The sequence below is a fragment of the Manis pentadactyla genome, chromosome 2 (assembly GCF_030020395.1).
Source record: "Manis pentadactyla isolate mManPen7 chromosome 2, mManPen7.hap1, whole genome shotgun sequence".
NCBI classification, from domain to species: Eukaryota; Metazoa; Chordata; class Mammalia; order Pholidota; family Manidae; genus Manis; species Manis pentadactyla.
The window spans coordinates 213,181,031-213,195,669 of record NC_080020.1 but is presented as its reverse complement, the minus strand read 5'-3'; the positions used below and the strand labels follow the sequence as shown (position 1 = coordinate 213,195,669).

The 14,639-nt window shown below is 42.9% G+C and overlaps 1 protein-coding gene across 2 annotated transcripts in view; it reads right to left on the bottom strand.

Moving 5' to 3' along the window:
• ALK (ALK receptor tyrosine kinase) overlaps window positions 1–14,639 on the bottom strand; it is a 676,956-nt gene that overhangs the window by 4,453 nt on the left and 657,864 nt on the right. For both annotated transcript variants that reach the window (XM_036903608.2, XM_036903609.2), the window contains 5 exons: window positions 14,245–14,342; window positions 10,957–11,049; window positions 8,690–8,791; window positions 1,955–2,089; window positions 1,156–1,246 (listed from right to left, as the gene is read on the bottom strand). In XM_036903608.2, coding sequence (XP_036759503.2) covers window positions 1,156–1,246; window positions 1,955–2,089; window positions 8,690–8,791; window positions 10,957–11,049; window positions 14,245–14,342 — 519 coding nt within the window. The remainder of the gene's footprint in view (window positions 1–1,155; window positions 1,247–1,954; window positions 2,090–8,689; window positions 8,792–10,956; window positions 11,050–14,244; window positions 14,343–14,639) is intronic.

Here is a 14,639-nt window from a genome sequence, read left to right as displayed (position 1 = left end):
TTCCCTGAAAGAACCCCAAATAACTTGTAAATGAAGTCTGTCTAGATAAATGCCAGTCCACCTTCTGAGCTGAAAGGACCTGAGAGGCTGGGACTGGGAGGCCAGGAAATGACCGTAGTTTGAAAATGTGTCTGTCTGTCGTCATGACTAAGACAGGGAATTTGGAGAGGTAGAGGTGTTTTGTCTGACTTCTAAAATACTCTCCATAATCAGATGTCCTGGCAGAATGAGAGCCAGGGGCGAGGAGAGGAGGGCAGGTGCAGTGGGGAGGACGGGGGGCGGCGGGGGAGCCCGAGGGGCAGCTGAGGTGCAGGTGGCTCAGCCTGGTGGGGAGGACAGACCCTGCCTCCGTGGTGGGGAGGAAGGTGGTGGGCAGGGGCGTGGATGCAAGGACGGGGAGGAAACAGGATTCTCACTGGACAGCCCCTCTACTCCAGAGGAGGTAAGAGGCATAGTAGTTTCTGAAAGTGGGGTAGAAAAGGGAAAATGTAGTCTTTACAGAGGGAAAGGGAAGAGGGATCCACACAGGGACCAGCAGGATGGCTAGGACAGCCTCTCTCCGAGCCTTAACTCCTCATCTGGAAAATGGGGATATTTTATGAACCTCAATGAGGATAAAATGAAATATGTGAGAAGTGGTTTGTGTATTACAGATTCTGTACTAATGCGACTGATGATGTCCACGTCTCCCAGGGAACTTGGACCTTTCCTTCCTTTAATCGCTCTAACATGTATCTTTGGACATATAATCTAACAACTACATACATTGCTACAATTCGTTCCCATTATTGTTTCTCTATCCAGGCTAGACACTATTTGAGAGCAGATGTTTTCCATACTTCTTTGATGCTCTGGTTTTGTCTAGTAAGATACTGGGTACCCAGTTAGGGTTTAGGTAATACTTGTGAATTGAACTGATTCCGTAATATATGAGTGTCTGGCACTGTATCATGTGCTGGTGAAGAAAGTGGCAGTTACCAGTATTTATTTACAAAATTTATTACAAACTGAGATACCAATCATTTTACTGTACAGATAATCATTCTCATGATCATAACATATTTTCTGGCTTGTTAACTTGTATTTCACATTTTGGTATTTGCCATCTTTAACACTTCCCTATAAATGCTGGTCAAGGGGGAAAAATGTTTATACCTGGGTGCAGTATTCAATCCTCTCCAAAATTATGGCAAAGTTGGGCCTGTCTTCAGGCTGATGTTGCCAACACTGGGTCATTATCCGGTATCTAAAAGAAGAACCAGTGCATTAACTGAAATCAGGAGAAACAATTAAAATCAATTAAAACCCCCAACAAGACATGTTCCCCATCACTTTTCTAAATGGGATCGGGGGTGGCATGTCACAAAGGGGGCAGCTCATCAAGTCCCATGTGGTTGGGTGTATGCTGCCCTCTGTCGATGAGTCACTGTGGGTGCCCAGGTGGGAAGGTGTAATACCAAAGCTCATACACACACATCCTGGTGTTTACATTAATCTGGCTCCTCTCTCGCTGCATTCCTGAGTTAGAGTCACCTCTGAAGCACAGTATTCTAATTGTATTTCCCATCTGCCTTGCTTGTGGGAAGGAGGTGAGGGATGCCAGATAGGACAGCCACAAACGCAGGGAATGCAAGGATTTAAAGGAAACTCAAGGCATACGGTGTTGGGGGTGGAGTCCTGGACCCCAGTTCCTAGTAGCTGCTTAAGGACTGTGAGGCTGGTGAGCCCACAGCCTCTAGGCAGCGAACTGATACCTTTTAAGCCACGACGTTATTGCTTTCAAGGGACCCATCTCTTTGAATTCTCAGACACATCCCTATCTTGGGGCATACTGAATGAAGCTGGCCATCTGCCCCTTCATCTTAAAACAAAAAAGCATATGTGGCTGAAGATATTTTCTGAAAAGGAGAACAGTGCTTAGTAACTTGTAGAAATATTCCTGAAAGAGTCGTACACAGGCCCAGGGCAGTTCTTAGGTGGGTCCATCCGTCCTCCACTGGTGACGAACTCCAGAACTTCCTGGTTGCTTTTGCTGGGGTACGGCATATATCCGAGAGAGAATATCTCCCACAGCAGCACTCCAAACGACCTGCGCACAGGACAGAAGGTATGGATATGCACACGCATACACATGCATGCACACATATGGGCACGTACACAGATACAGGGACACAGACACAGATGTGAAACTTAAAAAATGTTTAATTACACATTTTTCTACAGTAGATGATTCTTAATATGGAGGAAAATAAAAGAATGAGAGAGTAGCCCTATGCAATGCTCCACAGAAGGGTGACCATTGTTACCATGTTGTTTTTTTTTTGTCCCAGTCAAGTTTCTGTGTTTAGATTTTTTTTTTACATAACTGCAGTTACATTTAATGTGCAATTTTGAACCTTGATTTTTTTTGTTGCAAATTCCATTAGAGCATCAACATTTTCCATGTTAATGCATTTCATAAATAGAATTTGAAATGGCTGTAAAACATTCCATGGAGTAGTTGTGCCATAATTTGCCTTATATTTTCCATACTGCTTTCAATTTTTAAAATAGTTAAGATGCTGTGGTGAAAATTTTTGTGCACTTTTTCAAAGGTCAATTTCCTTAGATAAATCCCCCAAATTTATAACTAGGGTAATATGATAAAATCTAGGATAATTCTAATGGAATTACTAGATCAAAGGATATGAACACCAAAAACTTCTTGGCGCATAGTGTCCACTGTTGACTTATGCAACTGATCATCAACAAGTATTTTATGCAAGAGTGCCCCAGACACTTCACCAACACTGAGTATTCTTATCAAAAATGAGAAATCTCGCTGATGGTTAAAAAAAAAAAAAAAAGGAAGAATCTTATAAATTGTTTATTGACTTAATAATTAACATGGTTGAGTGTTTCCTTAAGTATTTATTAACTCACTTCCTTTTTTTCTCCTATGAACTGTTGTTATCTTTTGCTCATTTTAATCCACATATTGGTTTAGTATATATCCATTTTTTTGATTTGTAGACATAGTTTATGTATTAGAGATTTTAACCTTCTATCCAAAATTCACATACTTCAAATACTTCTACTTTTTAGCATACCAAAGACTTTATTTTTAGGAAGTCAAAAAAATTCTTTTTTTAATTTTGTGATTTCCTCCATCGATTGTATTGATTGTACCATCTTCCCTTCACCAAAGATTAGATGAATAATTGCTATTTTCTTCTAGTTGTATTTGTTTTTTTTTCTCTCTTCTCAAATCTGGCTGGAATTTGGTTTGGCATACACTGTGAGGTAAGGATCTAAACTAAATTGTTTTTCCAAACAACCACTTTTTTAACGTTGTTCATAAAATCATTTCCCCTTTACCTATTGACTTGTGAGTAAAAATAAGAATTCTGTTTCTGGGCTACCCACTTCATCTGTTAGTCTTCCTCTTGTATTGCTAATATTCTGTTTTACTTCTCGTGTATTTGTTTTACTACCTGGTAGGGCATTTTTAAATTTCTCTTTTTACAGAAATGCACTTGATTGCTCATTTGTTATTTGTTTTAAATTAACTTTAAAATGATATTTATTGTGCTCCAAAAACCTCTTCTTTGATATTTTGACTAAACTTTTATTTTAAACTTTTAATTTTGTAATTACCTTTTTGACCAAAAAAAGGCCTATTTTTATTTTTGTATCTGGTTGTAGTTTTCTGATGTTAATAAATATTACCTCAAATGTTATAGAGAACAATAACTCGTCCATTCACTAAGGAACACAAAGTACTTTTACTAACATCATCTCGGTGAAACTTCAGTCTTGTGAGGAAGTTTGGGCAAAGATAGTTTCCAAACTCATCAGGTGAGAAGGCTGAAGCAGACTTTATAATACAACTAACCTGAGACAGACCAGAATACATGATTAGATCTCTTGATTCTGCTACCTACAAATTGCTGGTACATACATTGTTCCTCTCTGCTTGGTGGTCTGTCTTCCTTCAAAGCAAAATAAAATATGCAAAGTCATGCAAGAAATTGGCAGCAGATTGCAGCTGTATGTTGCCTGCTTTCTAGATAGATAGATGATAGATAGATAGATGATAGATAGATAGATGATAGATAGATAGATAGATAGATAGATAGATATGTAGATAGATAGATGATAGGTAGATAGATGATAGATATATAGATGATAGGCAGATAGGTAGATAGGTGATAAGATTGCAGTGTCCTTTGAGAAAACCACATATAGACTGCAAAGAGATGCATTTTCTTGTTTTAGAGTTCAAGGGAGAAAGAAGTAGTGTCAGTCATTGAACTTTGGTAATATAAGGTAAGCAGGGTTGTCAGATTTTATCAAATAACCATACAGGACACCAGTCAAACATGAATTCCAGACAGACAAGAAATACTTTACAAAATTTTAAGTATATCCCAAATACTGCATGGTACAGACTTATACTCAAAATTTATCTGTTCATCTGAAATTCAGTTTTAACTATTTTGTATTTTATCTAGGAACCCAAAAGGCAAACCTATGTTATACATGCCAGATGGTTCTTGAATCACCTATAGGCCAGGCCCATCCTAAATAGGAGCAACCCTATATCGCTAAGGCAGATTTATATTTTGTGTACAGGTATCCCCCTGCCTTTCAAACGTTTGCGTTAAGCCACTTTGCTTTTACAAAAGACATACCTTAGTACCTGTTTTTGTGAACTGAAAGAAATCTGAAGAGGATTTTTGCTTTTATAAAGAAGGCAGAAAGTGGCCATCACATTCTGTGAGGGTTTCGCGGGAAGCCTAACAGAGGCAGTTACACCTACGGAGCCGAAGACCCCAGCGGCAGCCCCCAGGTTCCTTCCCTGGGAACCACTCAGCATCTCGGCACCAAGGCACCAGCGCTTTGAAGCGTGTCTGTGGGTGTTCGTGCTTTATCTGGATTTGTTTCAGGGATCCACTAGCAACATGTGTCTTAAGGTATCAGAAAAGCCCAAGGGAGTTACTTTTTGGGTCTGGGAATGCTAAAATGTTTTTCCCTATAAATTAATGGTAATTGCTTCTCCACTTCATGCCATTTCAGCTTAGGAAAGGTTTCATAGGAATGCTCTGCTTTCAGATAGGGGAAGACCTGTACCAGATGGTTCTTTAATCACCCATAAGCCTGTCTTAAGTAGGGGTAACAGGCCCAAAGCTTTGCACCAAAGCATTCAAAATCAAATAAAAGCGAGTATTTAAAAAAATCCCACTCTGTTTCTGTTGATATTAAACTTACTCTGCCTGAAATGATGGAAATAGGTTAAATGATTGCTGATAAAATTATTTAAAAATTTGAGTCAATGAAGATAAGCTGACAAAAAGGTTTTAAAATCATGAATTGTGCTGTGCTTATCAGCCTTTTAAAGTTAAATGCTATTTTCCTTTATTCATAACCAGAAGATGGAAGATAGCCCCCAGGTGTGGTAGAGGGTGGGCTATACTTTTAAGAAAAATGGGACCACAAGTCGCCATATTGTATCTAAATATCCAGCCAGCTGATTCATTGTCTGCCTTTCTGAGCTACAAATTCATGTATCAGAAGGCCAGGGAACCTCTCCACTGGCCTATCTTAATAGGCAACTCAGACTTGACAGGCCCCAGCAGAGCTCTTTCTGTTCCCAGACACCCTCCCCACCTTTCCTGCCAGCAAGGTACCACCGTTTGTCCATCTGCTCACGCTGCAAACCTCTGAGTCCCTAATCTCACTCTTTTCACCTCCCACTCCACACCCAGCCTTCAGCAGCCCAGCTAACTACTCTCCAGACAGAGCTTGGATCTGGCTACTTTTAATGGCCTCCACTGCTGCCACTAAGTCTCGTTCCTCTCCTAGAAATGTTCAGTATTTTCCTAATTTGTTTCCCAACTTGGCCTGCCCACACCAGTCCATTTTCATGGCAGTGGGCACAGGGTTCTTTTTTTTTTTTTTTTTAAGATCACACTTACTCTCGGGCTTCCAACTACTGCAGAGCATCTCAAAAGCACACTCCAGATAAAGCTCGCATCCCCTAGCCTGGGTCCTAAGGCCATTCCTGTTCCGCCCAGCCTGCCCTTCCATCTCAACTACCAGGGCCCCCGGGGCTCACCTGCTCCAGCCCCGAGGACCTGTTCCTGCCACTAGCCTTTTACATGTGACTTTGCCTCAGCTGGAAAAGTGTTGGAACATCGCCTCCTCCATGGAGTCTTCCCCTCTCCTCTTTACTAAGTCGGCTCCCCTCCTCTGACATCTGCACTTCAATCCTCTGCTTTGTCATCTGTGTAGCACTTACCAGTGTCTGAAGTTTTTATTTGTTTCTTTAAACATTTTAACTGTGAAATAATTGAAACTGTAAAAAAGCAAAGTAGTTCAATGGATGCCTGTGTATCCACGTGCTAAGAGTTAGTTTGTTCATTTGGGGCAGTGCTCCTCCTTCTGAAGAAACAACATACATACAGATACGGTGTGAAAGCATAAACTATGAAGAATCTACATTATAGACGTAATCTTTGTGTTGTGAAGTTACACCTAAATGATATCCTACTCCTTTTTAGAAATTGCTTTTATTTTACTAAACATTGCCTTGAGATTTATCCATGTTGTATAGGTTAGTATATTTTTTAAAATACTGCTGAATAGTTTTCCATGATATACATAAACCACAGTTTATTTTTCTGTCCCCTGCTTGAGGGATAGGTTGTTTTTGCTTTTTTTTTTTTCTATTCTAAACAACTTTGCAAATGAACATCCTCACGCAGGTCTGTCTGTGTGCACCACTTTTTAATGTGGACACTTAGAACCGCTGGGTCACAGGACACGCGTGCGTTCAGAGCAGTTATTTAGCTGTGACTGGATAGGGTGTGCTGGTGGTGCACATGGAATCACCTGGAGGGTTCCTTCAAACCCAGAGGGCTGTGCTCCCCCCAGAGTTTCTGTTGACTTAGGCCTGAGGTGGGAGCTGAGAGTTTGTGTTTCTAACAAAGTCCCAGGTGCCACTGCTGCTGATCTGAGGCCCACACATTGAGATCCACTGGGCTGGGGTAAGTTAAATCTCAGGGGCTTAAAATACCCACGGCTCTTGCTCACGCCCTCACACGTGGGTCAGGAAGGGGACCCTGGTCATCGTGGCCTCACTGTCTTAGGGCGTTACCTCAGTGCAAAGCTTTCATAATTTGGAGGATTTCGGTCCATTGCCTTCTGGGGTTCCTGTGTTGCTCTTGAGAAATCTGATACCACTTGGATTCCCTTTTATCACTGGCCATTTTTTGCTATTACTTAATTTTCTCCTTGGAAGCTTGCAGAATCTTGACCACAGTGACTGAAATTTCAGGATGATGTCCTCCTGTGGCTCTTTTTATTCACGGTGCTTGGCACTTGGTGGCTACTTTAATTCTGGAAATATATATCCTTCTGTTCCGGGAAATCTTGAATTATTTCTTTGATATTTTTATTCCCTTCATTTCCTCTGTTCATGTTTTCTGGGACTCCTGTTTGCCAGTTAATTAGGCCTAATGGTCTAATCCTCTTAATTTTCTTTTCTTTCCTATACATCCCATCTGTTTATAGCTGTTTTATTTTCTAGGAGATTTATTTGACTCTGTCTTCCAAACTTTCTATTACTTTTATATATCTATCATATTAAAAAAATATTTATTTTCTCAAAGACAGTTTTAGATCGTAAAGAACATATGCAGATAATACAAAAAGTTCCTATGTAGCCCACACGCAGATCCCTGTTTCTAGCAACTTACATTAGCACAGGGCATTTGTTGCGATTAATGAGCCAATATTAAGGCACAGTTATTAACTAGAGCCCATAATTTATTTAGATTTCTTTAGTTTTTACTGAATTTCCCTTTTCTGCCCCAGGACCTCATTAGAATATCCCACTTTATTTAGTTATGTTTCCTTAGGCTCTTTGGCAACTTCTCAGACTCTCCTTGCTTTTGGTGTCCTTGACCATTTGGAGGATCACTGCTCAGGGAGGGGCTTTGTAAAAATGGCCAGTTGGAATCTGCCCGCATTTCTTCCGATTAGACTGGAGTTATGTAGTTTCTTCCCTCTGGAGCTCCAGGAAGGCAAGGGATGGAATCTGGCCGCAGTGCCTGAGGCAGCGCTGCCAGAGCTGGTTAAGGAGAACTAAGCTTCAGTCGTGCAGGAGGGTAACTTCTGCACATCTAATGTACAGACAGTGTTTTCTAAACTAACTCTTAACTAGAGTGGGTCTCACCACACTATCAACTGCTGCACTTTGGTGCTCCTCATTTTCTCCTTCTCCTTTTTCTTCGGTTAATGTGGAGAGTTTCATTGATCAGTTTTTCTAATCTTAACTCAGTGTTGCATTGCTGGAATAAAAAACAACTTCACTGTTATGTAAAAAGAAAACAATCACGTGTGACTCTCAGTGTGTGGCACCCCAGCTAGCAGTTTCAGCATCACCTGGGAACTTGTTAGAAATGCAAATTCTCAGCCCCCAGATCTCCAACGAAGTTTCTCATAAGCTTTCAGGGTGCGGTCCAGTGACTGGTGTTTTACCAGGCCTTTCTGATGACTCTGATACATGGCTCCCTTTGAGAGCCCTGTGGCAGTTATGTTGATCCTTCTCCTCTCACCCTCCCCCTGGGAGTGTGGGATCATTTGGCCAAGAGCATTCCCCTAAGGCCCGCAGTGGGACCCAGAGGAGGGCCGTAGAGAGACTCACCATGTGTCTGTTTTAGAGGTAAAGATTCCCTCCATGAAGGCCTCTGGGGGCATCCACTTGACGGGCAGCATGGCACAGCCCCCCTTCCGGTAGTAGCTCGCTCTGTGGGGGAGCAGAGGAAGCGTGAGCTTGGTTCTGGAGATGGCGCTGAGCAGGAGCTCTGCCGGCTGGGCAACTCGGGAAAGTGGCAACAAGGCGGGCCCATCAAAGGTTTTACATTAATGAGAGTTCTTGTCATTTGGGAGGAGAACAGGGGAACACAGATCACTTGGTGAAGAACTTTGGTGTGATTTAACAAGAGACAAAACAACCTGCTGAAAGCGTAAAAGAAAAGATCTAGGCAATGACCAAACTATCCACTCTCAGATGGTCGGATTTCCCTAGTGGGTTTTGTTCATGATAACTCACAGTGAATGACATTACTCCACCCTTCTAAGTCTAGCCAGTTCCTGATGACCCACAGTACCACAAGGTCTAAAATGGGAGAACTGAGAGCCGGGCTTGTGTCTTATGCTCTCTGGCTCTGCATCGGCTCCCATACAGTCCTTAGTGCAACACAGGCACCAACAGATGACCCCGGTAGCAGGTGGGAAGCTGCTTCCTATAGTAAGCGCCTGCCAGACACAGGGCTGTGGGTGGGGCTGGCCTCAAAAGCCTGTGAGTTCATTTATTAGTTTTTGTCAGTTGAGTTGCAATAATGACATCATTAACAAAAACTAATAAATTAACCCATACCTTTGAAGCCAGCTCCACTTCTAGACCTGTGTTCTCCTTTTGGGGTGCATTACAGGAGGCAGTTCCCCACCAGCTCCCTAGATTAATTAATTGCTTCAGTGAACAGGTACTGAGTATTTAGTATGTCTCAGGCACTCGGTCATATGCCGAGGACATAAATAAGTCTTAGTCTTCCTCTTCCAAGGATACAATTTAGTGGATTAGACATATAAATAACTGCAGTACAGAACAACACCTAGTGATGGATGGATGTACAAAACTCGGCGACACATATGCATAACTGTTTTGTTCTACCTGAGGCTGGGGTAAGGGAGAGGAAAGGTTCACAGTGGGGGATGATGGAGCTGAGTGGCGAAGAAGCTGTCCCAAAGGCCGTTCCTGGCCCAGGGAACTGTGCAGGGTGTGTGGGAACAGTGGGGCTGTAGGGAAGCTGGGGCTGTGAAGCCCAGAGCCGGATGCTGTCCAAGGTGAGGAAGGGCCCCCTCACTGAGGGCTCGCTAAGTCATGCTGCATGTTTGTATCCTATGGCCAGGCAACCCCAGGGAATTCTGGGAAAGGAGGGGAAGGAAGGCTGCAGGCTCTGGGCAGTAAACGAAGGTGAAGCGGAGCACGTAAGGTAAGGTGCTGGATACCAGTGGCAGATGACTGCAGTTGCAAACGTTACTAACTCATAATCTTCCACGTGCTACCACCCTGTAACAACAGGATGCCATCAGCACTTTCAGCCCATGGACACTGCTACCAGTTCCGCTGGAGGCCTCAGAGGTCTCCTCTTTCTCCAAAGAGTGAAACTCTATATGAGCATCTCTCCTCACTCTATCCCTGGACCAGGGAAGGTGTAATTATTGACCATGCAAAGGGGTGGCTCACTTAGCTCATGGAGCAAGTCACTGTTGTAAAAAAATAAGACAAAGAAGGAACTAGGGGTTGGGAAGAGAAGAATAACATGAAGTAAAATAGAAGTGCTGTTTTTAAAGTAAAAATTATTTTACCTTGTTTTGTTGATGTCGTCTTGAGAATATGACAGGGAAAAAGAAATGAAGCTGAGCTCGGCCCCTATGGGCTTTGAACTACACTCTCATGTTTCCTGGCATGGGCCATAAGTCCAGGGAGCTGGACCTGAATCCTGCTAGTTCTGGGGTCCTCTTCCCTGGGCTGAAGGATCCTGCTTAGGATTCCTGAGTACTGCGGAGAGGGCTAGGTAAGTGAAAGTTTATTAAGCAGCTTTCCCCACATCAAGTGTCCAGGTTATTCTGTGACTCAGAGTGTACCAGGATTAGAGTGGAACCAGAAAGACAGCCTTGGTAATATCCTGGCATCAGTTACTGCAGGCAGTGTGACCCTATAACAGACCTTCAGGCATGGGTACTAATTAAGGGTTCTATTTATTGAAAAGGAACTTAATGAAATTTTAGGTGGCAAGCTGACAAGATACCAGAGATGATTTAGGGCCCAAGCAGCCACGTCCCATTCTCTTGAGGGGATGAGGCTGGGAGGGGGCTTTGATGGGTGAGGGCCTTCACAGGACTTACCTGTAGATGTCCCGGGCCATCCCAAAGTCTCCAATCTTGGCCACTCTTCCAGGGCCTGGACAGGTCAAGAGACAGTTCCTGGCAGCAATGTCCCTGGGAAGAAAAAAGTGAGGAAATGAATTTCATGATTTTATTTCTAGAACAAGAAATGTATAGTATACATCACAAGGATTGCTACCTCCAAGTTTAAGTTCAAACAGTTCCCTTCTCCGCCTCTATTTCCTTTACTACATTTCTTTTAGTATGAAGGAAATAATAGCTTTACCAGTTCCAGGCCTCAGAACAAACAGACAAATGGAAAAGGCTTAGGGGAGATGACTGAAAATGTTGAATGGGGTAACAATGAAAGTGACAACAACAGGAACTAGAATCCACACACTAAAAATGATTCCTAAGTATTTCATATCTAATTCTCACAGCAATCCTTTAAGATACAGGGTGCTACTATTATCCTCACTTTATTAAAAAACTTACACTAAAAGAAGATAACATGGGACATAAGAAATGCTTTTTGGGCAGAGGCTCTTGTTTAGAACAGAGCACTGGCTGGGTTCTTCAGTCTAATACATCCCTGATTTTATCTACAGCCTTTGCTAAGCTGTATCCATCATGGCTGAAGAATCACTTCTTTCAAGGTATAAAGTCACCTTGCCTTTGTTGTCATACCCCAGATGGCCCGTTTTCCTGTGGCATGTCTGTAAGGCATGACGGCTTTCCAAGATGTGCCAATGTCCACTGATGGACAGCTTACCCATTCTTGACATGCATGTGGGAATGAGGCTGTGCCAGGAATGGGTCTCTAATAATATTAAGGTCCTGGCCAGGGAAAAATAAGTACTTCCTTGGGGACACAGGTGGTGTTTCATGAAGGTCCTGATCTTTGGTTAAGAAAGAAGGACCTGGGAAATGAGCAACTGGGTAGTATTTGTGAAAAATAGGATCTAGTTTGGGGATCATGGCTTAAGCTGCCACAACAATGGGTCAGGGTGGGAGACAAGTGTTGGTACCCATGACCTGATCCAGAAGGTTTAAGTTGAATTTTGAGGAGCAACTGTGCATAAAATGCCCTAACAAAACTATGAAAGCATAGCATACATGACATCAAAAAGAAGAAAAATAGATATTCATTAATTCTCAAGAGAAATATAGTGAAGTAGATCAGAACAATATTTTGTGTCTCCACAAAGGTCTTTACGTGGATGTGCATGGAATGGTTGCTTAGAAAAGTGATCTTGAATTTAATGGCAAGAAAGTAAATGTAATATCACAGAACATACCAAGAATTAGTAGAATGACACATAATTCTTGAAATAGCAATAAGCCACGTCCAAAGGAAACAGATCTAATAGAAAAAGGGGAGCATGTGATCTGGTGAGGGAATCTTGCTCTGGATTCAGGAGGTGTGTGTGCATGGGAGTCCATGAATCTTAAAGCAAATAAAGGGTGGAGGGGAGAGGGAATTAGAGGTAATACTATTGTAGGAGTGTGCCACAGACCTCCTAGGCAGTTAGAAGTTGTAAAAGATGCTTTTTAAGTAGCAACTACCCCAGATGAAAAGCTTTGAGATGGACAGTTTCTGCTAGAAGTTGCCCTTTGCTTATAAAGTAGGTCATCTGATAACATTCTTGATTCGATTTTTGACAATTTCATTTCTTGAAAAAGATAAAAAGAGCAACAAACTATTACTCTGGCATCTAATTCTAACCTTCAGCCACTATTTACAGATATAGAAGTGATAGGAATCTTGAGAGAATGTGATCCTGTTATCTTTTTATCTACAATAACAGAGCACCGGGTATAGTCACAATATATTATGGCTCTAGGAAAGCAATGTCAAAACGTTGGAAGAAAGATGGATACAACCCCTCAGCCAGAGAATCTGTATACTTGGTACTAACATGGGGCGGAGATGAGAAAAGCAGAAATGAGCTCAGCGAGAGCTGCAGGAACATGTCTGAAGTCACTGAAGCGACTGCATAGGTCGTTCTGAGATGGGTCCAGACTTAGAGGACACTGACCGAAAATGGAGAGATGGCTCTAACCAAGGAATAACTCCAAAAAGAGCACAGCCTTCTCATGTCTGAGCAACAATAAGGCCCAGAGCTGAGGTATATCTAAGGTTCTGGGCACAACTAAAAGGGCAAGAACAGCAATGGCGGGGCTGACTGCACTCTGGACAGGGGGTTGTGGCTTTGGGTGGGAACACACAGGGCGGGTCCCGGCTCCTCTTTCCTGCTGTTATTTCTGTCAAGCACAGTGATCCGTAAGCTGGAAAGGGTTAGAATCAGGAGGAAGGTCTGAAGACCAAAATGACGAGGTGACAGTAAAAAGAGGAATCAGTGCGAGTTTACTGTCTTGTTTTAGGAATGACGTTGTGAACCCAGGCAAGTGTGTTTGTTGATCTTTAATTTCCCAGTTTTGCTAGGGAAGAAAGCATAGCTTGGTATCTACTTACATGCTTCTCTATTTCTACGCTCACACAACTTCCTTCATTTTCTACTTTGCACTTGCATATTCTAATTCTTAGGACCATGTCTTACATTCTGTGAAGACAGGAGTTCATAAATGATTGTTGGTTCATCAGGTTGTTATTTACCAAACTGGAAGCAAACTGTTAGGAAGAGCTTTTGCAAAGAGCTTAACAACCTATTTGACTTTTCAGATTTCAGAATCAAGCTCTCAGCTGAGAAAATCATCAACATCCACATGGAAAGAGGTGTATTATTTCTCACATCATAGCAGTACATGTAGACTTGATGTCTACTATTTAAACACAAGTATCATATAGAGTGGAAGAAATGAAGGAGAGAAATAAAGAAAATAATCATTATGCTTCCTTTTAGAGTACTTTAGAAAAACCAATTTATCCCACAAACATTTACTGTGCCCCCAGAATATGCCAGTGATATGAGTGTGAATAACACAGGGTCCTTGCCTTCGAGTTACCCACAGTCAAATACTTGAAAATATGAACTCCTGTAACAAGGCACCCAGCTTCCAGATGGCGGGAACATTAATGTGATGTTGGACTTGAGCATTCCACTGCAAAAGTCAGGCAGGAGTTCCATGGGTGAAAAGTAGCCCATGCAGGTCTCCAGCATGTGGGGCAGACGAAGCCGTGATAGAGGAAGCAATCATCGTAAAGGCGGATGAAGCTGAGTTCTCCAACTGACTTTGGAGAGAGACCCATCCTTCTCTGAGGGGGAGAGCTGGGCCCCTGAGACACATAGGGAAGCACGCAGAAGGCTGACAGAAGGCTGAGGGAAGAGCGAAGTCACTTTGACTCACCGGTGGATGAAGTGATTTTCCTCTAAATACTGACAGCCGCAGGCGATGTCTCGAGCCACACGCAGAAGGTCCAGCATGGCCAGGGAGGAGGGCTGGTTCTGAGGGGAGACAGAGCCACCACTGACGAAAAGCTCTTGTGGGGAGAAGATCTGGATCTCTAGCTTCAAGCACCCACAGGGAGGCCTAACCCAGCACGCTGTCCTCTGGGGGCTCCACCCTGGCTGCACAGTAGCAATCACCGGGCACCTTTAAACCAAGAAGAGGCCTGGGCCCCTCGTCCGGACTGATGACTCAGTCTCTGTGGGCAGGCGCAGTGTCTGCAGGGCCGCAGCTCCGCAGGTCAGTGTAATGGGCAGCCAGCTGCCCTTTCCCCCGTCATCTACTCTGCACATTCT